This window comes from Scyliorhinus canicula, chromosome 2 (genome assembly GCF_902713615.1).
Source record: "Scyliorhinus canicula chromosome 2, sScyCan1.1, whole genome shotgun sequence".
NCBI lineage: Eukaryota > Metazoa > Chordata > Chondrichthyes > Carcharhiniformes > Scyliorhinidae > Scyliorhinus > Scyliorhinus canicula.
The window spans coordinates 10,645,456-10,671,402 of NC_052147.1; the positions used below are offsets into that span (position 1 = coordinate 10,645,456).

The 25,947-nt window shown below is 49.9% G+C and overlaps 1 protein-coding gene across 1 annotated transcript in view; it reads right to left on the bottom strand.

Annotated features, from left to right (window-relative positions):
- Positions 1 to 717: 717 nt before the first annotated feature.
- The window catches only part of tshr (thyroid stimulating hormone receptor), a 73,744-nt gene continuing 48,514 nt past the window's right edge, over positions 718 to 25,947 (bottom strand). The window contains exons 6-10 of the mRNA XM_038790447.1: positions 18,893 to 18,970; positions 10,982 to 11,050; positions 4,983 to 5,060; positions 3,586 to 3,774; positions 718 to 2,128 (exon numbers count right to left, since the gene is read on the bottom strand). Coding sequence (XP_038646375.1) covers positions 718 to 2,128; positions 3,586 to 3,774; positions 4,983 to 5,060; positions 10,982 to 11,050; positions 18,893 to 18,970 — 1,825 coding nt within the window. The remainder of the gene's footprint in view (positions 2,129 to 3,585; positions 3,775 to 4,982; positions 5,061 to 10,981; positions 11,051 to 18,892; positions 18,971 to 25,947) is intronic.

Here is a 25,947-nt window from a genome sequence, read left to right on the forward strand (position 1 = left end):
CACCTCCTCAAGGGCAATTAGGGGTATGCTTGGTCTTCATTGTGACACCCACATCCCATGAATGCGTAAAACAAATTGCAGCAATGAACAGAATGGCTTTGTTCTACATGACATGATTCCAATTGGAAGTATTGTTATTCTGTGGCCTCTCCTACCCTAGTGTCTAGATTGGAATCACTCAAGCTAATTTAAATTAGACCTCCCTGTTTACCTTTCCCTACAGCTAACGTCAGAATCCCTACAATGCAGAAGGAGGCCATTCGGCCCATCGGGTCTGCACCGACCCTTTGAATGAGCACCTTACCCATGGCCTCCCTGCCCTATCCCCATAACCCCGCAATCTAACCTGCACATCCCTGGGCGCTAAGGAGCAAATCCACCTAACCTGCACATCTTTGAACTGTGGGAGGAAACCGGAGGAAACCCAGGCAGACACGGGGAGAACGTGCAAACTCCACACAGACAGTGACCCAAGGCCAGAATTGAACCCGAGTCCCTGGCGCCGTGAGGCAGCAGTGCTAACTACCTTGCCTCCGTGCCGGAATCATTTAAATGGCCTCTTTGAACCAAGTGCCACATTATGTCAGAGAAACCATTGGAAATAATATAAACATACCTATTAATTTTTTCATTGCTAACTACTACAACACTTCTGGTCACGAGTTAACCTTCAAATCTAAAGATACCTCCCTGTTCCCCCCCCCCTCCATTCCACAGTTACAGTTCACTCACTTTGCAACCTCTGCCAATTGTCACTGTTTTCTGGCAGTTACTGTGGTGTGGGTGAGGGCTGCAAGAGAGGTGGTTCGTGTTGGCGAGGTCCAGCGGTGCCCCTCTGCCACCCCGGATCCCAGAGAAAACATTGCCGTTCTTTACAGAGACGGTCTGACCCCGGTAGAGCTGGGCCCGCCGTTGGCAGAGCCCCACCTTGCTCAGTAAGATGAAGACGTCACGGCGGAAGGCCTTGGTGAAGATGACATAAAGGAAAGGGTTGGCGCAGGAATTGAGCGGGTAGAAGAGGACCAGCAATATCTTGGAGTTGGTCACGGTTATCAGTGGCTTGTTCAAGATGGCGGACAGCGCATAGAAAGAGATGGGGGCCATGCAGGTGAAGTCAGTGAAGATCAACACCGCCATCCGTTTGGCGATTTTGGTGTCTTTGCTGCCGGGTTTGTAATGCGGGTTCTTTACCGTCACGTAGATCTTGATGTAGCAGGCGCAGATTATGATGAACGCCAAGATGTTGCCCAACAGAACCAAAACAATGTAGCCCTGTGCCAGCTGGGACTCTGTATCCATGGGCAGGCAGATGCTGACCTTAATGTAGCTGCTTACTCCTACAATGGGGAGAAGGGCCAAGGTGAAGCAGAGTACCCAGCCTCCTACCATGACCATGGCAGCATGTCGCAGCCTTATCTTCCTGTCTAAACGCATGGCAAAGTTGATAGCATACCAGCGCTCCAGCGTGATCACGGTAAGCGTGTAGACTGAGAACTCGCTGGCAAAGACGGTGAAGAATCCGGCAGTGTTGCACCCTGGCCCCGTCTGCCAGACTATGGCATAATTGTAATACTCGGTTCTGGTGTAGAGGTCCACTGAGGCAATCAGCAGTAAGTAAACGCCCATGCAGAAATCTGCCACAGCCAGGTTGCACATCAGAAAACGAGGGACAGTGAGCTTGTAGTGACTAGTCAGTAGAACCAGGAGCACAAAAATATTGCCCAGAATGGCCAACAGGTTGACAAACCACACGATAATTCTCAGCGAGTCGTAACCCATAATGTCCTCGCAAGGGTTGAATTCATCCGGCTCTGGTTTGCATACAATCTCCTCGTTGCCCCCGCACACCATGTAATCATAATGATTGTCGAAAGCTTGTACGTGGTCCTCCTGTGGGTTCTTCAGCTCTTGGCCAAACCCAACATCTTCATCTCCTTGTTCCTCAAAGAAGACATAATAGTGGGAGTTGCTGTGGAAATCTCGATGCTTTGAACCCTGGTCAGAGGTTTGACCTGCGTTGTTATCGTCAGCGTAGCTATGGTAAAAAGGCCCATTGAATAAACTGAAGGATCGTTTCTGCCTGAGCCCATGACCTCCGGTTTGATTGCACATTATTGACTCCAAAAGCCTGTAAGGCAAACTGAAGATCGAAAAGACACATTATAGAGCAGAAAACATTGGGACAATATTTAGTGAAATAATTAAGAGGAGTGCTTCACTTATTCAGCGTCACTGTGCTGAATTCAGATCACAGAGCGGTTTCCCCGACTGAAACTCTTCTGCAGTGGGTGGAAACCTGAGTTTCCTCTCACCTTCCTCAGTCTTACCTCCTACCCCTCTCAATTTTAACATTCTCATCCTCTTGTTTTCTAATCCCTCCACTGCCTTGGCTCTCTCTATCTCTGTGACCAACCTTACAACCCTCCGAGGTACCTGCATCCGTCCATATCAGGCCTCCTGCACCCCTGATTTTAATCCCTCCGCCGTTGGCCGCTGAGTCCACGCTTGAAGCCAATGTTTTTCAACCAGGATTTGCCGGAACCCAGGCCTTCGCCTTTCTGATTGCACGGCGGCGGATTGTACTGGAGTAGCGGTCGGCATCGCCACCGGGGGTAGCAGCATGGTTGGGTGACCTGTACGACTTCCTGCGGTTAGAGAAGATAAAGTGTGAGTTAAGGGCCTCTGCGGGGGGGGGTTTGAGAAAAGGTGGGGGGTGTTTGAGGAGCTGTACGTCGCAGGAGGGGTGGGGGGGGGGGGGGGGGGGGGTGAAAATTGGGAAAAATCTGTACTGACTGTATAGTTAATTGCTGGGAGGTATGTTTCTCGGGGTCGCTGTAACATGTTTTGATACATGTTTGTAATAAAATACATTTTAATAAAAAAGGATTGCCCGGAACCTTCCCCTAAAAGGGTTCTGCACAATTTCCATGTCATTTGAAAATTGTACCGAACTTCTCAAGATCTATCGTTCTTCCATTTAATGGAAAATAATCAGTCATTCATTCAATAGTATTGTACTTTTGTTTTCACTTTTGTTTTATAATATATATACGATGGGAGTGGCGAGGGGGAGGGAGAGGGGGGGTCAGGATTCCACGGAATTTCACAATATTTTACAGTTTTCCTGAATCGAGAAAAGGTTGAAAACCATTGCCCTAAGTTCTGAAATTCCCTCCCGAAATCTCTCCTCCCCTCGTCCTGCCTCTCCTCATTTAAGACATCCTTATGACCTATCTCGTTGACCAAACTTCTCTTCATCTGTTCTAATGCCTCCTTACGTGGTTACGTGTCAAATCTTGTTTGGTAACACTCCTTTGATGTTTCACTGTCTTAAGGGTAAGTTATTGTTCTATTAACTAGGCACTATGGTTAACTCCTGCACACCAGGGAAACAATGGTTGACAGTCTCAGCCTCGTTCATTCACCTCTAACTCTCTAAAGTCGGTAGGCGTCCCCACACTATGAAACAATGACTTAGAGGTGCACTGAAAAACTTTTGTAAAATATCACTGATGGGTTTCAGTGTGTCCCAGGGAAAGAACATCACCCAATTTGTCCTGGCTTTCTTCATGGGCACTGACTTACCCTTTGTTTTTCTTCCAGTTCTTGAACGCACAGCAATGGCTTGGATACGTGAGGTCAGCTCTCATTAGGTGAAGGAAAGTCTTCAGAGGAGGGAGCTTCTTCAGCGTCCATGTGTTCTTTGCCATCAATTCCTTCAGTGGTTCCAGCCCTTTGCTGGGAAGTGAGTGGACACTGGACTGGGACACGTCACTGCGAGAAGGAGAGACCAATATTGATATTGCGTTTATAAGGCCAGCTCCAAGTCAGCTGAATTGACGGGTTACTCTCCAGATTAAATCAAACTGTTTGGTAAAGGGGTGAACTATTGATCCTTGTAACCATGGCAATGCAGAACTTGTGCTCTCTGACTGCAACCCTCCCCCACCCAAAACCCCCCAACCACCACGTTAAGTATAAACCTCCCCCCATCCCTCTCTACTCCCAAACGATTTTGTGTTCCCGGATCAGGAACGTTTCCATGGGATCTCCGCACCATTCGGGGTACAGTTGGGGTTGCCCACTAGGGTGGGAAATGGGAGAGGTGGGTCAGGGAAGGCACTGGAATCACAGCCACAGTAGGGTCCCCACTATCCTGAGGTATCTGGTGGAGTCTATTCCTATCCCACCTTTCCAAAGATTTTCCCGCCTATGTTGTTAATGTGTGCAGAGTTGATGGGGAATTCCAGAGGTTGAGTCATCCCGTCGGCCCTGCCTCCCTTTGAGATGCCAATGGGTAAAGCAGGTGGACATTGGCACTGCCCATCCTATACCCCCTACCCCCCATCACTACCCCACTTCCCCAGGGCAACCCCATGACTTCGTCAATATGCAGCACAAATTCAATGCAACAACATACTACCCCACATCCCACTTGCATCTGCATTAAATGCCCCAAACAATCACCACTGTTACTCCCTGAAATTGACCCAGTTTGCCAGTTTCACAGACCAATCTGGGGTGGCCGCTCTGAATTTGCCCTCAAGGTGTAAAATTGATGACTTTGAGCCAACCACACCCCCTTCTCTCCCAATTTTAATCACCGTAGCAACGAAGGGCCGTGTCAGATTGCCAGGTGAAGACAGTGCTGTTATTACAGAAAGGATTCTATTGGGCGAGCGCATTCCGAGACAGAAATAATTGACTGGTCAGCCAATCGGCGCAGATCTCCAACGCCCCAGGGACTCCCTAACGTCTCCTGAGGGTGCCCCACCCCACCCCTGTCCATACCACCGCCACTCACGCACCCCCTCCCATCATTTGAAAACCCGAACACGGACACTGGCCCCGTTTGTCCAGCTGTTTGCAATGATTGTTTGTGTATCGTACATTCAGCTTCTAGAAACCTTCCTCAGACTAAATCAACCTTAAACGTCACTTTTAACAGGTTCTCGTGGAAGCACTGACTGGAAATCACTTACAGCAGAGTGGGTCCGCTCAGAGCTCCTGCGAAGACATCCTCACTGAAGGATGACAGGAGTTTATTCTTGTGCAGGTAACTGTTAAAAAAACAAAAGGGTTCAAGCACCTCTTTATTCTGGCACTGTTCAAACTTCAGACTCTGTTATAAAGACAATGTAGACGCGGGCCCTGTTTGCAAAATATGGGTTTGAGTTTTCGATATTTAGAGGTATGCGTCCGTCCAGGAATTTCCAGGAACCCACCACCAGCTGGAGAAGAATTATTGTGAGGCTTCTAATGTCAGGTGAGAGGTTTAAGTCAGAAAAATCTGTTTGTTGACCACAAACTACCTCCAACTTTCCCATTTCTGTCATTAACTGTCGCTGAAAGTTTGGCAACTGATGAATAGTGGGCTAGTAATTCAGAGGCTAAAGCCTCTGCCACACGGGTTCAAATCCCATCATGGCTTCAACCAATTAATAAAATTCACTGAATAAATTGCGGAATATAAAGCAGTTTCAGTAAAGGTGACCATGAACGCATCATCGATCGTCGTAAAGACCCACCCGGTTCACTCATGCTCCTTAAGGGAAGGAAGGCCAAGGGCCGTATAGAATGTGCAAAAGGACACTTAGAAAGAAAATTAGGAGACCAAAAAGGGGATATGAAAGGATACTGGCTGCTGGAATAAAAGAAATCCTAAATTGTTTTACAAGCACGTTAAGAGTAAAAGGATAACTGGGGAAAGAGTAGGGTCCATTAAGGACCACAGTGATAATTTGTGTGTGGACTAATTAAAATCTGATTTATCTTCTCCTTAAATTTTAGTGTTCCAGCGTCAACTGCACCCTGGGGCCAAGAATCCCACCGATTCACGCCCCTTTGTGTGAAGTGATTTCTCCTTATTTCTGTTTTAAATCTAAAACAATGGCCTCTCGTTCCAGAATGAGGAGGTTTACCAGGATGTTGCCGGGTCTGGAGGGATGTTAGCTACGTGGAGAGGCTGAATAGACTCAGACTGCTTTCATTAGAACAATGGAGGTTGAGGGGTGACCTGATAGAGATCTACAAGTTTATAAGGGACATGGATAGAGTGGATGGGAAGGCACTCTTTCCAGGGGGTCACCAGGGGGCATAGATTTAAGGTCCGTGGGGCAAAGTTTAGAGGAGATGTGCGAGGCAGGGTTTTTACGCAGAGGGTGGTGAGTGCCTGGAACGCGTTGCCAGGAGAGGTTGTGGGAGCAGATACATTAACAGCATTCAAAAAGTATGTTGTCAAACGCATGGATAGGATGGGTATAGAGGGGTACGGCACAAGGGAGTGCTGAGAGATTTGGCCGAGGTTGGTATCATGACTGGTACAGGCTTGGAGGGCCAAAGGGCCTGTTCCTGTGCTGAATTGTTCTTTGTCCTTTGTAATGTCCAACAAGGGAAAGCGCAAGACGGGAAAGTGCATTTTCTACAACAAAATAGTCACATCCTTGGGGTATCGAGTTGATCGAGACAGCCTACATCCAGTTGGGGAGAATATAGAGGCATTAAAGCAAGCCCCCACTCCATAAAATGCAACAGAGTTGTTCTTAAGTCTCGTAAACTACTATGGGAAATGTATTCCTAGCCAAGCGATCATCTTCACCCCACTACTCGCATTGCTGAAGATGCAACAAGAATGGGGGTGGAGAATGTCTCAGGAGAAGCCTTTGCCAAAGTAATGCAGCAGCTAACATTGTTGGGGTTGTTGACCTCTCAGGAGTCCTGCAAGCTCCCTTTGGTATCGTGCGACGTTTCACCATATGGAATCGGGCCAGTGTTATCCCACCGCATGGCTAACTGATGGAAGAGGCTGATAGCAGATGCATCACGGACTTTGGCTGCGGCGGAATGCAATTATAGCCAAATCGAAACCTTGCCAGTCACCGCTTCCCAGATACACAACTGGGCACCTTGCCAGTCACTGCTGTCCAGATACACAAAAGGACTCTGTATTGGACATCGTCTTACACGGGGGCCAGCAAAGGAAGCTCCCGAAAGACGTAGGAGATTTGAAGCAGGAACTCTGCATGGAAGATGGCATTCTCCTGTGGGGGGCATGTGTCGTCGTCCCAAGCCAGGGCAGACATGTCATACTCCAGAACCGACACAACGGACACCCAGGGGTGTGGAAAATGAAGAATGAAGATGTTGGTTGGCCAGAAGCTATGTGTGGTGGCCAGGGCTGATATGATCATTAGCCCAACAATGTGGTACCACATTCCAGGTGCATCACATGCGCCTGCCATCTGCCCGGCTGCTTCCGTGGGAATGGTCAGGCTGTTCTTGGGTGTGCCTGCATGCTGATTTTCCCGTCCTTTCTAAGGTTCCATGTTCTTACTCGTGATAACCAACCACTCCAAGTGGCTGGAAGCCCAAGTATGTCTTCCATCACATCCAATGCTACTGTTAAGAAGCTATGGGACTCCTTTAGCACCCATTGCATCCTGGAGGTACTAATTATGGACAATGGTTCCCCGTTCACTAATGACGAGCTTGAATTGAGGTATACAAGATGATCAGAGGATTAGATAGGGTGGACAGTGAGAGCCTTTTTCCTCGGATGGTGATGCCTAGCAGGAGGGGACATAGCTTTAAATTGAGGGGAGATAGATATAGGACAGATGTCAGAGGTAAGTTCTTTACTCAGAGAGTAGTAAGGGCGTGGAATGCCCTGCCTACAACAGTAGTGGACTCGCCAACACTAAGGGCATTTAAATGGTCATTGGATAGGCATATGGACGATAAGGGAATAGTGTAGATGGGCTTTAGCGAGGTTTCACAGGTCGGCGCAACATCGAGGGCCGAAGGGCCTGTACAGCGCTGTAATGTTCTATGTTCTAAAACATCCGTTCTATGTCTACCCTGTTAATTCCCTTTAACACCTTATGTACCTCAATTAGACCGTCTCTCATTCTTCTAAACTCCAGCATGTAGAGGCCTAAACTGCTCAATCTCTCTTCACAAGACAAGTCCTTCACCCCTAGAATCAATCCAATGAACCTTCGCTGAACCACCTCCAACGCATTTACATCCTTCCTCAAGTAAGGGGATCAAGCCTGCACGCAGTACTCCAGATGTGGTCTCACTGATGCCCTATACAGCTGTATTAGCACCTCCCCACTTTTCTACTCTATTCCATTGGCAATGAATGCCAAAATTCCATGTACCTTCCTTATTACCAGCTGTACCTGCATACTAACCTGCTTCGATTCATGCACAAAGACACCCAGATCCCTCTGCACCGAAGCATTTTGAAGTCTCTCTCCATTTAGGTAATATGTTGCCTTTTTATTCCGTACAGTCAGCTGCCATTAACAGCAATGGGATAATTGTCAGGCAGTGTGTGTATTTGTGCTGTTGACTGAGGACTAAATATTGGCCAAGGCACCAAGGAGGACCCGCTTCCCTGCTCTTTCCAAAATGGTGCCATGGGATCCTTTACATCTAACGTAGAGAGCAGGTGGTACCCGGGTTTAAGGTCATCATTTGAAAGGTGGCAGAGGGAGGTGGAGAGACCAGGGATGGAATTCTAGAGTTTAGGATCGAGGTAATTGAAGGCACGACCGCCAGCAGGAGATGGAGTGATGACAACTGAGGATATGCAAAAGAACCAGAATTGGAAGAGTACAGAGATCACAGAGGGTTGTGGGGAAGTCTGTGTAGGAGGTTCTCCCTGTGTTGAGTTGCTATCTCTGCTGTGCAGATGCCTATGACCATAGAGACTTCAGCTGTGTCAAGTGGCTCAGTGGGTGATCCCCTCACCTCAGAGTCAGACAGGTTGTGGTTTTGCAGTCCACTTGCCAAGAATTGAACGTGTAACCGAGGCAGACACCTCAGTGTAACACTACGGCCTGGGGAGATGGTGATGCGGTGTTAAGTCAGAAGCCCAGGCTCAATGCTCTGTAGATAGAGGATCAAATCCCACCATAAGACCATAAGACATAGGAGCAGAATTAGGCCACTCGGCCCATCAAGTCTGCTCCGTCATTCAATCATTGCTGATATTTTCTCATCCCCATTCTCCTGCCTTCTCCCCATAACCCCTGATCCCCTTATTAATCAAGAACCTATCTACAAGATGCCAACTGATGGAATTTAAATTCAATGAATTAATAAATCTGGAATATTAAGTTAGTCTCCTATGGTGACGATGACAATCTTTTTTGTTGTTGTTAAAAACCCATCTGGTTCACTAATGCCCTTTAGGGAAGGAAATCTGCCGTCCTTGCCTGGTCTGGCCTACATGTGACTCCTGACCCACAGCAATGTGGTTGACTCCTAAATGTTCCCTGAAATGGTAGTTCACTGGCAATTAGGGATGGACAACACTTGCGGGCTTTGTAAGTCATACCCACATCCCATGAATGAATAAAGAAAACAATGTGCTGCATTGTCGAAGGAGTTATTATTTAGATCAGATGTTGAACCAGGGCCCTCTGTGGTGGATGTGAAAGATACCACGGCTTGATTACAACGAAGAGCAGTACCCAATACTCTCCAATGTCCTGTCCAATATTTATCCATCGACCAATATCACTAAGCACAGGTCATTATAACGCTGCAATTTGAGTGGTCTTACTGTGTGTAAATTGGCTGCTGTTCTTCCTGCATTACAACTGGATCTACACCAGAAAGAAATACTTCATTGGCCGTCAAGTGCTTGGGACGTCCTTAGATTATAAAAGGTGCTATCAAAATGCAGGTCTTCCATTCTAAAGCTGGGCCTTGTTCACTCAGATCTAAAATAAGAGTAACATTCTTTCCCCTCCCTTCATGGGCGGCACGGTGGCACAGTGGTCAGCACTACTGCCTCACAGCTCCAGCGTCCCGGGTTCAATTCCGGCCTCGGGTCACTGTCTGTGCGGAGTTTCTCCTCGTGTCTGCGCGGGTTTCCTCCGGGTGCTCCGGTTTCCTCCCACAGTCACATCATCCATGTTGGCATGGAGGTCAGGGAAAGGGACAAAGAAATAAAATTCGATTCCCCCCCCAACCGCACTTATACATGATAGTGCCCCTACCTGTGTTGATGATAATTGGAAAGACATCCCAACTCTTCACTCAACACCCACCTGCTCACCAATAGATCTCTCGGACCATTGAAGCCCATCTCTGTTAGCACTCAAGCAGGTTGTAGTAAGTGGGAGTATCCACTCACTTCCAGAAACTCAACCATTCAGACAGAGCGGGAAGAAAAATAATGGTAAATATTTCTAAATTTCAAATTCAAACAGAAGTCTGCTGAGGGAAGGTAATATGAATCAGGTTATCAATGACAGGTAGGGTAAAGTCGACACAGTCCTAGATCATAGAATTTACAGTGCAGCAGGAGGCCATTCAGCCCATCGAATCTGCACGAGCTCTTGGAAAGAGCACCCTACTTAAGCCCCATGCTTCCACCCTATCCCCATAACCTAGCAATCCCACCTGACCTTTATGGACACTAAGGGCAATATATCATGGTCAATCCACCTAACCTGCATATCTTTAGACTGTGGGAGAAAACCGGAGCACCCGGAGGAAACCCACGCAGACACGGGGAGAACGTGCAGACTCCACACAGTGACCCAAGCCTGTAATTGAACCTGGGACCCTGGAGCTGTGAAGCAACTGTGCTAACCACTGTGCTACCGTGCTGCCCTTATGATGACCATAAGCTGCTTTCCCCTTTGAGGGGGAGAGCTGACTGGTGTTGGGTTAAGCTAAAGATCATACCTCGGGCGAGGGGCGAGGTTGAGAAAGCAGGAGGGCCTTCACGAATAACCTCAGGCAGAACGGGAACTGAGCTTGTGCTGCCGGCCTCTGTCTGCATCACGAACCAGCTGTCCAGCCAAGAGAGCTAAACCGGTCCCTGGTTTAGAGAAACCAGCGACCAAATCATCTGCAAAGGGCCAGATCTTCAGAGCCTCCTTTAACCTTTAGTCCCCAGGCTTTGCAGCATTGAGCTTAGAAAATGTTTGAACAGTTATCCAATGAGCATAATACCTACACAGCATCCAGTTTAGTTCCGTTGAAAGCATAAGCCTGGACTTTAGTGAACCCGTTGTTGTAGAGTTTTCTGCAGGGAGCAAAGTACAAGAGAAAGTGATAATTCAGCAATAAAATTTAAAAAAATATTTGCAACCCTGTTTCGTGAAACTTGAGCTCTGAGCGCCAGGCTCAGTTCTGATTACTGAGGTGGGGGAATATCATAGAATCCGAATCCCGAACCTGCTGAAGAGTGACAATCACTCTTTAGGTCAGACTGCCACGCTACCCCTTTTCCTTGCCACACTAGAACTCCGCAGTTCTGGCTGCGACTTCCAATTCGGCTTCCTCGGAAATTCAGACTGTACCCTTGTTGTTGCGTTGGATCGTCAGGGGGAAACAAGCCAAGACCCCCCCTTCCGGCACCGATTGCCGTTCTATTGGTAAGTTCCACATTGAAAACCTAGGACATTCGAACAGGTTTTCAGTATGTTAGTTTACGAGTGTATGAGACAATGAGGAAATGTGTGGGTGGGTAAATTGTTTCTGACAGTGTGGGGACCTGAAGTCTGGGCTATAGAAACGTTACAACACAGAGGGGAGTCGTGACTAGTAAAAATTAATAGAAACTGCGATTTTTTCTTTAAATTTAGAGTACCCAATTCATTTTTTCCAATTAAGGGGCAATTTAGCGTGGCCAATCCACCTACCCTGCACATCTTTGGGTTGTGGGGGCGAAACCCACTCAGACACGGGGAGAATGTGCAAACTCCACACGGACAGTGACCCAGGGAGGGATCGAACCTGGGACCTCGGCTCCGTGAGGCAGCAGAGATAACCACTGCGCCACCGTGCTGCCCCAGAAACTGTAATTCTAAAGGAATGAATGAATAAGGTAGAACAGACTGAAAGGGAATCAGAGCAATAGAGACACAAGCAGGATTAATAAATAATTCAATGAATTAAAGTTATCATTGTTGGCCCCTCCATTTTAGTATACACTTATTGCACCAAGCACACCCCTCCATGACCGCCTGGCGGCACAGTGGTTAGCACTGCTGCCTCACAGCTCCTGGGACCTGGGTTCAATTCCAGTCTTGGGTGACAGGGCAAAGGTTTGCACTTTCTCCCCGTGTCTGCGTGGGTTTTCTCTGGGTACTCTGATTTCCTCCTACACTCCAAAGCTGTGCCAGTGGATTGGCCATACTAAATTGCCCCATAGTGTTCAGGGATGTGAAGGTTAGGTGGGGTTATGGGGGGTAGGGGTTGTAGAGATAGGACGGGAGCCTGGATGGGGTGCTCTTCCAGGGGGTTGGTGCAGACGTGATGGGCGAAATTAGCTCCTTCTACACTGTAGCGGTTCTATGATGATGTGGAGGTATTAATAAGGATTTTAGTTATTTGATCACTAGTAGAGAAATCCAGATTCCACCTAATATACTGACTGCCTTTGTATTGGCCCCTCATCCTGACCCTGCACTGACCCCACTCAACTTGACGTTACACTGGTTCCCAATCTGATCTCACCCTGACCCTGCACTGACCCCTCATCCTGACCCCATCCTGACCCTGCACTGACCTGTCACTTTGACCCCATCCTGACCCTGCACTGACCCCTCACCCTGACCCCATCCTGACCCTGCACTGACCCCTCACCCTGACCCCATCCTGACCCTGCACTGACCCCTCACCCTGACCCCATCCTGACCCTGCACTGACCCCTCACCCTGACCCCATCCTGACCCTGCACTGACCCCTCACCCTGACCCCATCCTGACCCTGCACTAACCTGTCACTCTGACTCCATCCTGACCCTGCACTGACCCCTCACCCTGACCCCATCCTGACCCTGCACTGACCTGTCACTCTGACCCCATCCTGACCCTGCACTGACCTGTCACTCTGACCCCATCCTGACCCTGCACTGACCCCTCACTCTGACCCCATCCTGACCCTGCACTGACCCATCACTCTGACCCCATCCTGACCCTGCACTGACCCCTCACCCTGACCCCATCCTCACCCTGCACTGACCCCTCACCCTGACCCCATCCTGACCCTGCACTGACCCCTCACCCTGACCCCATCCTGACCCTTCACTGACCCCTCACCATGACCCCATCCTGACCCTGCACTGACCCATCATTCTGACCCCATCCTGACCCTGCACTGACCTGTCACCCTGACCCCATCCTGACCTGCACTGACCTGTCACTCTGACCCCATCCTGACCCTGCACAGACCCCTCACCCTGACCCCATCCTGACCCTGCACTGACCCCTCTCCCTGACCCCATCCTGACCCTGCACTGACCCATCATTCTGATCCCATCCTGACCCTGCACTGACCCATCATTCTGACCCCATCCTGACCCTGCACTGACCCATCACCCTGACCCCATCCTGACCCTGCACTGACCCATCACCCTGACCCCATCCTGACCCTGCACTAACCTGTCACTGTGAACCCATCCTGACCCCGCACTGACCCATCACCCTGACCACATCCTGACCCTGCACTGACCCATCACCCTGACCCCATCCTGACCCTGCACTGACCCATCACCCTGACCCCATCCTGACCCCGCACTGACCCATCACTCTGACCCCATCCTGACCCCGCACTGACCTGTCATTCTGACCCCATCCTGACCCTGCACTGACCCATCACCCTGACCCCATCCTGACCCTGCACTGACCCATCACTCTGACCCCATCCTGACCCCGCACTGACCTGTCACTCTGACCCCATCCTGACCCTGCACTGACCCATCACCCTGACCCCATCCTGACCCTGCACTGACCTGTCACTGTGACCCCATCCTGACCCTGCACTAACCCATCACTCTGACCCCATCCTGACCCTGCACTGACCTGTCACCCTGACCCCATCCTGACCCTGCACTGACCTGTCACCCTGACCCCATCCTGACCCTGCACTGACCTGTCACCCTGACACAACACTGACCCTGCACTAACCCATCACTCTGACCCCATCCTGACCCTGCACTGACCTGTCACTGTGACCCCATCCTGACCCCGCACTGACCTGTCACTGTGACCCCATTCTGACCCTGCACTGCCCTGTCACCCTGACCCCACCCTGACCCTGCACTGACCTGTCACTGTGACCCCATCCTGACTGCACCGACCCCTCACCATGACCCCATTCTGACCACTATTCTGGACCTGCATTGACCCCAACTTGATGCTGCACTGACCCCTTGCCCAGTCCTCACCCTGACCCTGTAGTGACCCCTATTCTGGACCAGTTCTGACTCCTATCCTGACACTGCACTGACCCCTAATTCAGACCCCACCTTGACTCTGTACTGGCTATTATCCTAGCCACTATCCTGATTCCATACTGACCTTATGTTGACCCCTATCCTGATGCATATCCTGACATCATTTTGACCCTATCCTGGCATTGCATTGATCCCTTTCCTGAATCCTATCCTGACCTAGAGCTGATCCCTACCCTGACCCGTCAATGCCCCTTCTCCTGACATTACCTCACCTTAAACTTGGCAAAATGCTCTGTGCTCCATCAGCAAGTAGACTCCATGCCCTTTCCTGACAGTAATGCTGCAACACACTCAAGGCCAACTCATCAGGCTATGGAGCAGGAACAGAAAATAACTTGGCAAAGGTGCAAATGAGCTGAAAAAGACATGGATTGGGTTTCCTGGAAGAAGGGTTGGTTTCTCTGTTTAAGAAGCAGTTGAGTGCCCAGTCAGGCTTGGGCGCTGCCATGCTGACTTTGGCCTGCCAATTCTTCTCAGTGGTTTGGAGTTGGATGCGAGGTTGATGAACTAGAGTCAGCTGAGGTGGAAACAGACTGAAACAATCCATTGAGACAGAATGGCCTGCTCAACCTTTCCATAAATACACCATTTTAAATCCACAATCGTACCCTTGACTCTCATCTCTGGGATCTCTGCCCTTCTCCAATTCTGGCCCCCTGCCCATCGCTGATTTCCTTCGCCCCCCTCCATAGGCGGCCATGCTTTCAGCCATCTAACCCTAAACTCTGGAATTCCCTCCCTAAACCTGTCCACCTCTTTCCTTCTTTAGGACACTCCTTTAAATCTACCTTGTTGACCAAGGTTCTGGTCACCCTCTTCCTGTTACTTGTCTCACGAGACGTGGGCATCACTGGCAAGGCCAACTTTGCTCGACCATTTCAGAGGGTATTTCAGAGTCAACCACATTGCTGTGGGTCTGGAGTCACATGTAGGCCAGACCGGGTAAGGACGGCAGATTTCCTCTTCTGAAGGACATCAGTGAACCAGATGGGTTTTTATGACAATTGAAGATAGTTTCATGGCCACCATTACTGAGACTAGTTTTGCAATTCCAGATACTTTGTTCACTGAATTTAAATTCACCGGCTGCCGTGGTGGGATTGGAATCTGTGACCCCAGAACATTATTCTGGGCCTCTGGATCACCTGTCACCACATTAACACCACACCACCATGTCCTCAAATGACACCCATCCCCCCCCCCCCCCCCCCCCCCCCCCCACTTCTCCTAATAGCTCCTTATTTGGTTCAATGTTAATTTTCTGCTGGTCGGACAGGAAGACTAATGAGTGGGTTAGATCAGGAGGAGAATCCATGGAATCTCTCCAGTGCAGAAGGAGGCCATTCGGCCCATTGAGTCTGCACCAACCCTCCAAAAGAGCATTCTACCTCGGCCCACTCCCCCACCCTATCCCTCTAATCCCGCGCACCTATCATGGCCAATCCACCAAACACATTTGGAGAAGTTAAGGAATCAAAGGGCTTGCTGAGCACAGTTAGATGGAGAAAGATCGGCCAGACAGAGTGGTCCTGGCAACAATTGAAGGAGAAGTTGAGGGTACAGAACAGAAGCGGAAGAAGATAAATCAGACGGGCAGAGAACACTGACATGTGAAACAAGGGAGGCTTGAACAAAGCAGAAACCAGGGAAGAATAAAGACAATGCCATCAGCCCCAATAAGGCAATGATGATGAATGACTGTTTCTGTGAAATGCCTTAGGATACTTTACTTTGTAAATGGCATCATATAAATACAAGTTTTGCACTGTGCCAACCCAGGTCAATTACCCGTTAATTTGCACTTTTATCACTTTCAGACTATCCCATGTAACCGCAATGGGGACAACTCGAATATAAACAGGGATATGATTTATAAATACGCCAACCCTTCTTTGGAACTACAAATTTCTCACCAATATCTACCAGTCACTTCATCATTGGGAAGTCAAAATGCTGGCTTTGTAACTGTACTGTGGGAGTTCCTCCACCACAGGGGACCTCACGCATTCTAACTGTACTGATAAGCGTACCAACGTGAGCGCCCTCTCCTAGTCCAATATCCCCAGTATCAAGGCACTGGTCACGTGTGACCAGCTGCAATGGGCCGGCCACATTGTCTGCATGTGCGACTCAAGCCTCTACTCGGAGCTCCGCAATGGCAAGCGATCCCTAAGAAGGAAGAGGATATGCTACAAAGACACTCCAAAAGACTCCCTAAATAAATGCAACATCCGCACCGACACATGGGAATCGTTTGCCTTGGAACGCGCAAGCTGGAGGAGAAGCATCTGTGAAGGTGCCAACCACCTCGAGGGTCACCAAGTGGCGTGGAGGCCAAGGGTAAGCAGCAGACAGAGCGTGCATAGAATCCAGAGCGTCCCACCCACCCGCCTCGTCAATCGCCGCCTGCCTCACCTGTGGCAGAGTGTGCGGCTCCAGGATTGGTCTATTCAGCCACTACAGTACCCGTCCCTTGGAGTGGAAGCAGGTCTTCCTCGCCCAGGAGGGACTGCCGAAGAAGACGACAGTGGGAGCTCCTTCACCACATGGACCTCCTTAATTTCCTGTCGTGATTTTGAAAGCTTCCATCAAATTTCCTCTCGACTTTCACTGTGGCTTCCCTTAAAGAATCCACTCTCTCTTTGCTGCACTTTTTTCTTTGTTCACTTCCCGTCTGAATTTTCTATGTTCGGCCTGATTCTCAATTGTATTATCCACTTGACATCTATCAAATGCATACTTTTCATCCTTCATTTTAATCTCTATCGTCAACCTGGGATGTCTAGATTTGTTTCTCTTACCTTCCTCCCTCTTGGGAATGTATCATGACTACACCTGAAGTATTCCTTCTCCGACAGGAGGCCAGTTATAGTTCTACCTTAAATCTTTGATTTCAATTTATCTGGGACAGACTGTTCTCACCCCATTGAAATTGCCCCTCCCGCAATTAATTTTGGCCCCAGTTTGCTGCTTGACCTTTTCCATAAATAACCTAAACTTCTGATACGACGATCATTGTCCCCAACTACAGTGGATAGAGCCAGAGTTGGAGAAGATCTCAAAAGCCAATTAAGCTGGCTTTTGGCGGGGGCAAAGCAGATGCGGCCAGGTCCTTACCCTCACCCTCTTCAATGAAACTGGCTTTGGAAATAACCTCAAGACAGGCGCCATTTTCTTGATCTCACGGTCTGGCACACTGGTCTCCTTGTCAAAATCTCAAGTGTCCTCCCATGGGTTACTGACACTATTTCATAGAATTTACAGTGCAGAAGGAGGCCATTCGGCCCATCGTGCCTGCACCGGCTCTTGGAATGAGCACCCTACCCAAGCCCATACCTCCACCCTATCCCCATAACCCAGTAACCCCACCTAACACTAATGTCAATTTGGACCCTGAGGGCAATTTAGCCTGGCCAATCCACCTAACCTGCACATCTTTGGACTGTGGGAGGAAACCGGAGCACCCGGAGGAAACCCATGCACACACGGGGAGAACGTGCAGACTCCATACAGACAGTGACCCAAGCCAGGATTCGAACCAGGGACCCTGGAGCTGTGAAGCATTTGTGCTATCCACAATGCTACCGTGCTGCCCTATTACTCTGAGACAGACAATTCAGGGGGCTCTTGGGAGACAACTGTCCACAAAGATATTCACCAGGAGTTGGATTTGTTTATTGTCACGTGTACCGAGGTACAGTGAAAAGTATTTTTCTGTGAGCAGCTCAGCAGATCATTAAGTACATGGGAAGAAAAGGGAATAAAAGAAAATACATAATAGGGCAACACAAGGTATATAATGTAACTACATAAACACCGGCACCAGATGAAGCATACAGGGTGTAGTGTTAATGAGGTCAGTCCATAAGAGCGTCATTTAGGAGTCTGGTGACAGTGGGGAAGAAGCTGTTTTTGAGTCTGTTTGTGCGTGTATCTCTTCTGTATCTCCTGCCTGATGGAAGAAGTTGGAAGAGTGAGTAAGCCGGGTTGGAGGGGTCTTTGATTATGCTGCCCGCTTTCCCCAGGAAGCGGGAGGTGTAGATGGAGTCAATGGATGGGAGGCAGGTTCGTGTGAAGGACTGGGCGGTGTTCACGACTCTCTGAAGTTTCTTGCGGTCCTGGGCCGAGCAGTTGCCATACCAGGCTGTGATGCGGCCAGATAGGATGCTCTCTATAGTGCATCTGTAAAAGTTGGTACGGGTTAATGTGGACATGTTCCCTCATTATCCTCCTCCTTTCACCTTGTATCTGAAACACTCACAAATAGGGCCGATGTTTATTGAGGGCTGCACTTGGAGCATGAAGTCTATAAAGGAACAGGAAATGCTATAAATTCTTCACTTAACTTCCTGGAGTTAGGTAAATTTCAAAGGGTAGAACTTTGCATTGAGACGATGGTGTAAAACCCGGCTGTGACTGTTGATGTGGTTTATCAGTGACGATCCGCCCATTGCGGTGGGGAGGGGGGAGGGGAGGGGGGCTTGGGCTACTGGGTCCATTGGTCCCAGCCTCGGGCAATAGGCACTTCCTATTTGCTGCTAGTGAACTATCTGTCCAGGTTATGTGTCGTCCCCCCACACCCCCATCAGTAAAGTGCTTCTTCAACCAACACGATGCTCTACTTACAGAGTTAGTGATTCATTGGATAACCCAGCAAAGGCATTTGCAGGGATGGTTGAAATGAAAGGATTGTCAGCGATCTCTCTGTAAAAGAAAATAACACAAACTGTGCTCATTCAAAGCTGCCCAGAGCAATTCCAAAATAAGCAAACCATCAGATCGAGTTTGAATCCGTAACGGCAGAAAGTGTGAGTTTGGAATGAGCTGATCATTCACTGTGTCCTTTAGGAAGATTCGGAACCTTCACAGATTCAGGGATAAAAACATGACACAGAATGTGTGGCACAGAATCAGGAAATTCCGGCTGAATAGCCCACGCTGGTATTTACTCTCCACACAAGCCTCTTCCCACCCATTTTTATCTCATCCTATCAGTACATCCCTCTTTCCTTTCCCCATCCTGACAATATCCAGCTTCCCCTTAAACAGGTCCTTGTTTTTATTCACCTCAACTGTTCCCTGTGGGCTCGAGTCCCGCATTCCAACCACCCTCTGTGTAAAGAAGTTTCTCTTGAATTCTGATTGGATTTAATAGTAAAATAAAGAATCAGGTTGCACAGGCATCGAGAAAGTTTGGAGTCCGGAATTCTGGTGGGATTTCTGACGTGGATGATTAAAGGTGATCCAACTGAGGTGTTAAAATGATTGAAAGATTTGATAGGCTAGGGTGATAGAATCACTCACAGGGAGGGCAACTGACTGCGATGATATGGAGAGAAACTATTATCTCTGATCCCAAACAAAGGTCCATAACCTTAAAAACTAACGGTGTACAGGGGTGAAATCAAGAAGTGCTTCTTCACACAAAGAGCAGGGGAAAATGTGGAACTCACGGGGCGGGATTCTCCCCTACCCGGTGGGGCGGGCGGTACGGCGGGGCGGACAGTCCGGAGGTGCGGAACCCTGCACACCTCCAGGGGGCTAGGCTGGCGCCGGCGAGGTTGGCGCCGCGCCTACCGGCGCGGAAGGAGCTTGGCGGCGTGACAACCGGTGCCGAAGGGCATCCGCCGGCCGGCGCGAGTTGGCGCGTGCACGGGAGCACCAGCGTGTGCTGGCATCATCCCAGCACATGCGCACTGGGGGTTTGTCTCCACGCAAGCCATGGCGGAGGTCCACAGCAGCCGGTGCGGAGGGAAAGAGTGCCCCCACGGCAGAGGCCCGCCTGCAGATCGGTGGGCCCCGATCGCGGGCACCCCCCGGGGCCAGGTTGCCCCCCGCGCCCCCCCCCCCCCGAAGACCCCGGTCCCGCCGGTAAGTACCAGGTCTAATTTACGCCGGCAGGACCGGCCTAAAATGGTCGGCCGCCGACCGGCGCAGCGTGATTCCCCGCCAAAACCTCGGCTTGGAGAATTCGGCAACCGGCGGTGGCGGGATTCACCCCCCCCCCCCCCCCCCGGCGATTCTCCGGCCCGGCGGGGGTCAGAGAACCCGCCCACGGTCTCATAAAGGTCTTGAAATATATTGTAAATTCTAAGACTGAGGTTGAGAGATTTTTTTTGTTGAGTGAGGGTATTAAGGGATGTTCACAGAATCACAGAATAATACAGCGCAGGATAGGCCCTTCAGCCCATCGAGTCTGCACCGACGCATGATAGCCATCTGACCTACCTACCTAATCCCATTTGCCAGCACACAGCATTGAATGTTACGACTTGCCGAGTGCTCCATCCAGGCACTTTTTAAAGGATGTGTGGCGATGCCGCTAATACCCTCCCAGACAGTGGAACAAGGAGGGCAAATGACACACGGGGCAGATATCCCGCTGTGATTCAAAGCGTGATGCTGATTGATGGACAAATTGCCACCCTGCCCCTCTCATTCATTAAGGTCAATACCGCTGTGCTTCCAAGAGATCTTTATTCATAGAATTTACAGTGCAGAAAGAGGCCATTCGGCCCATCAAGTCTGCACCAGCCCTTGTAAAAGGCACCCTACCTAAGCCCACTCCTCCACCCTATCCCCGAAACCCAGTAACCCCATCTAACCTTTTTTTTTGGACACTAAGGGCAATTTAGCCAGGCCTATCCACCTAACCTGCACGTCTTTGGACTGTGGGAGGAAACCGGAGCACCCGGAGGAAACCCACGCAGACACGGGGCAGACTCCGCGCAGACAGTGACCCAAACCCGGAATCGAACTTGGGTCTGGAGCTGTGAAGCAATTGTGCTACCCACTATGCTACCGTGCCGCCTTTAGTGTGGCTTTAAAATAAGACCTTGACAGGGTCAATGTGGAAAGGATGTTTCCTCTTGTGGGTGAATCGAGTGCAAGGGGCCACTTGGGTGGCCCATTTGAAACAGAGATGAGTGGAAATTCTTTCTCCCTGAGGGTCGTGAGTCTTTGGAACTCTCTTCCTCAAAACGCGATCGAATTAGGGTCTTTGAATATTTCTAAGGCAGAGGTGGATAGATTCTTGACTAACAAGGGGTTATCAGGGGTAGCCGGGAATGCGAGGTTAAAATCAGATCAACAACAATCTTATTAAATATTTGGGATTCCTCATCCCAAACCCACCAGTTTCCCGGTTAATCCCCATGCAGTTTGCCCACAGGCCATTGATCGGGAATGAATGAAGGCAAATAGTCAATCGTGAATTTTGAACCTCAGGGGAAACACTATGGACAAGGGAACAATGCTTCCAGAGAAAAACAATGATGTCTACTTGCAGAAGGAATTGGTCATATTTTTAAAGAGAACGTTTTGTAGGACTGTGGGGGGCTGTAGGACGAATTGGATAGCTTGTTTAAAAGGCCACGACAGATGCAATGAGCTGAATGGTCTCCTTCTATGTTGTATTATTTTGTAAGTTCACATGCACATAGCTTAAAGTATGTTTTAAGGGAAGCCAGCAAAAAAGATTTGTTTTAAAGTCATTAAACACGGGAAACCAAAGAAATAATACCAGTGTGTTAACACTGGAAATACGAGAAGATTCACATTTACCTTCCTTTAAATCCCACTTCTAATCTGTCTTCCTCAATCACGGCTCTGGTGGCTGGAGAGCTGACCTCCGATGCAGAGCGAGGCCAATGGCGCGGGTTCAATTCCCACCCCGGCTGGAGGTGATTCATGAAGGCCCCGCCGGCATTCTCACCCTCACCTGAGGCGTGGTGACCCTCAGGCTAAATTAACAGCAGTCAGCTCTCCCCCTCAAAAGGGAAAGTGGCCCTCTGGGACTGTGCGACTTTAGTTTACTTATCTACGGGGCAGACGGTAGCACAGTGGTTAGCACTGTCGCTTCACAGCGCCAGGGTCCCGGGTTCGATTCCCGGCTTGGGTCACTGTCTGTGCGGAGTCTGCACGTTCTCCCCGTGTGTGCGTGGGTTTCCTCCGGGGGCTCCGGTTTCCTCCCACACGTCCCGAAAGACGTGCTGTTAGGTGAATTGGACATTCTGAATTCTCTCTCAGTCTACCCGAACAGGCGCCGGAATGTGGCGACTAGGGGATTTTCACAGTAACCATTGCAGTGTTAATGTAAGCCTACCTGTGACAATAAAAATTATTATTATTACTCATCAAAAAGTTCCATTAATTTAAAGACCTTTCTTGGTTCACCTCTTCTCATATTGAGGATGAGGCCCTGAAATATTCAGTTTTTAATGATGGAGGGAGATATCTTGGTTTTAAGAGAGCATTAATTACACTCGCCCTCCGATAGTCAAACATCTACCAGTATATTAGGAGGAGTGTATAATGAAATGACATCCATACTGAGTTTGAAGGGCTCCCAAATGCTTGACTTTAACTTTATTTTGATAGTAAGGAATTTTGAACGAAATTATTGAGTTGGATAAACACAGATTCCATCCAGTTATTAATCTATACTTGGCATAGAATTCCGGCTCCCACCACTTCCTTTCAATCCTATTGTATAGGAACCCTAATCCAAGCAAAACATTTAAATATACAATGCTGTTCCAGGCAGAGGTCTTAATCCTTTTCAACTCTCCTGTTTTGCTAACTAAATTAAGTTAAACCCACTGCCAGGTTTCAGTCATTGGACGGGGCTGTGTTTTAGCAGGCGGACTACTCTGGACAAGCTCGATCTTTGTTCAATGTTTCAGTTTCTTTTTCCATTGATACTGACTAAATGAATAATTGGCTTGAGGTCCAAGAGATTTGGAAGCTGTCCAGTTTCACCGTTCGCCCGTGGAAGTCGATCTGGTCTGGGTCCGAGAGACGAGAGTCACATTGGCAAACCAAAGACAAAAAGGGGGCCCTTTGTCGACTCTGCCCCACACACATTGATCCTCATTCCACTGCTGGACTGGGTTTGACTCGAAAAACCTGGGACGCCTTCGCCCTCAGCCATCTTTATTGATCCTTAGCTTGATGGTTGCCCCTTTAGAACATAGAACATACAGTGCAGAAGGAGGCCATTCAGCCCATCGAGTCTGCACCCACCCACTTAAGCCCTCACTTCCACCCTATCCCCGTAACCCCTCCTAACCGTTTTGGACACTAAGGGCAATTTATCAAGGCCAATCCACCTACCCTGCACATCTTTGGGCAGTGGGAGGAAACCGGAGCACCCGGAGGAAACCCACGCAGACAGGGGGGAGAACGTGCAGACGCCTCACAGACAGTGACCTAGCGGATAATCAAACATGGGGCCTTGGCGCTGTGAAGCCACAGTGCTAGCCACTTGTGCTACCGTGCTGCCCCAAAGACAGTGACCCAAGGGCGGCACGGTAGTGCAGTGGTCAGCACTGTTGCCTCACAGCTCCAGGGTCCCAGGTTCGATTCCCGGCTTGAGTCACTGTCTGTGTGGAGTCTGCACCTTCTCCCCGTGTCTGCGTGGGTTTCCTCCGGGCGCTCCGGTTTCCCCCCACAAATCCCGAAAGATGTGCTGTTGGTGAATTGGACATTCTGAATTCTCCCTCCGAACAGGCGGCGGAATGTGGTGACTAGGGGATTTTCGCAGTAACTTCATTGCAGTGTTAACGTACTTGTGACACTAACAAAGATTATCATTATTATAAACAGCCTTTTAATCCTGCACCATCAACCTCAATGGCCAATGAGTGGCGATATCCGTCCTTGCAATTGACGTTGAATATTCAAATTAGGCTGACCTTTGACACCAGTCGGGGTTAACTCACCTCAAACTGCTTGGGCACTAATCGCAGTCAACACCTTCTCTGAATTCACATGAGTGGAAATCCTGCTGCTAAGGTTAGTCCTCGTGTTGGTGTTAAGTAAACACTGGATGAGTTCATACACAAGTCAGGTAAGAGATTGCAGATTGTGGCTGTGGCATTTGCAATTCTTTACTTCTTTGAACCCTTCCCAAGTGCAATGCAAAACCTGGCATGCACAGTGTCTGGACTGATGTACTCACACATAATTCTTTCATATTAGAGACATTTCAAAGGATAAACATATATCAATACATTAATGATTTAATAGGGAGTTTGGAGTGGCCTCTTCTCCCTTACTTGCGCTCTGTCAATGACTCTAAAGAAAATTAACCTTGGAGATTTTATAAATGACAAGACAGTGTATAAAATTCCCACAGGGTGGGGGAGGTTGTGGGATCTCCTGCTTCCTGGTGTAACTATGGAGCAAGATCGGCAGGAATCCAGAAAAAACAGGCCTTCGCATCACTTCCCCAAGGTTGGGCGAAGTCCCTGTGCAAATTCCATTCCACTGGTGTCTACCTCTTTTTATTTCAGTGCTGAATTTGCCACATTTCGCTAAATGACGGTATGGAGTGAATTTCATTCAGCTCTCGATGGGGCAGGAGGAGGTCACTTAACCCTCGAGCCTATTCCACCATTCAATGAGATCATGGCTGACCTGTGATCTAACTCCATATCCCTGCCTTTGCCACAGTGATGCCTGAGTGATGTAGAAGGGCATTAACCTTTCAATGCTGGGGAAGTGACCATGAATTGACCGACGTGTGCAACTGCCCTGTGTTTAGATTGTCAGTGAGGCCATTGTCCATGAGGGGCTGGAATCCATGCATGTGCGGTTCATGGCATGTTGGCACTGTTCCATTTTCGGCTTTGTACATGTGTTTGCCATGACTCATACAAGGGGCGGAATTCTCCGCCCCCCCGCAGGGTCGGGGAATCGCCCGGGGCCTTTGTAAATCCCGCCCCCGCTGTGGCCGGAATTCTCCGCCTCCCGGGAATCGGCGGGGGCGGGAATCGGCTGCGCTGGTCAGTGGGCCCCCCGTGGCGGTCGGCGGGCCCCCCGCAGAGATTCTCCGGCCCGCAATGGGCCGAAGTCCCGCCGCTGTCAGGCCTCTCGCGCCGACGTGGTTTAAACCGCCTCTGGTGCCGGCAGGAGCAGGCAATGCGAGCGGGCCCCGAGGTCCTGGGGGGGGAGCGCAGGGCGATCGGACCCGGGGGGGGGGTGCCCCTCGGTGGCCTGGCCCACGATCAGTGCCCACCGATCGGCCGGTGGGCCTGTGCCATGGAGGCACTCTTTTTCTTCCGCCGCCGCCACAGCCTCCACCATGGCGGAGGTGGAAGAGACCCCCCCCACCGCGCATGCGCCGGGATGACGTCAGCGGCCGCTGATGCTCCGGCGCATGTGCTGCCTCACGCCGGCCGGCAAAGGCCTTTCGGCCTGCCGTTCGCGCCGGCTGGCGGGGCGGAAAGGCCATTTGCGGCGGCCGGCGGGGAGCCAACACCTCCGGCGCGGGCCTAGCCCTGAAAGGTGCGGAGAATTCTGCACCTTTGTGGAGGCCCAACGCCGGAGTGGTTGGCGCCACTCCGGTACGCCAGGACCCCCCACCCCGCCGGGTAGGGGAGAATACCGCCCAAGGATTCCGACAGAGTTGATCATGGGTGTTGGCATGCCCACTTTGTGTCAATACTTTGCATTCCATACCCACCACCAATATCTAAAGGCCCCAAGTGATCATCAGTCGGAACATCGGAGCAGGAGTAGGCCATTTGGCCCCTTGAGCCTGGTACGCTATACAATTAAATCACCGCTGATCGATAACGAAGGCACTGAGCCAACAGATTAGAAGACCACCAAGAGGGGGAGACTCCACCACTAATGCAGAGGACTAAGTGGATACTTTTGACCAAATCCGTCCAAAC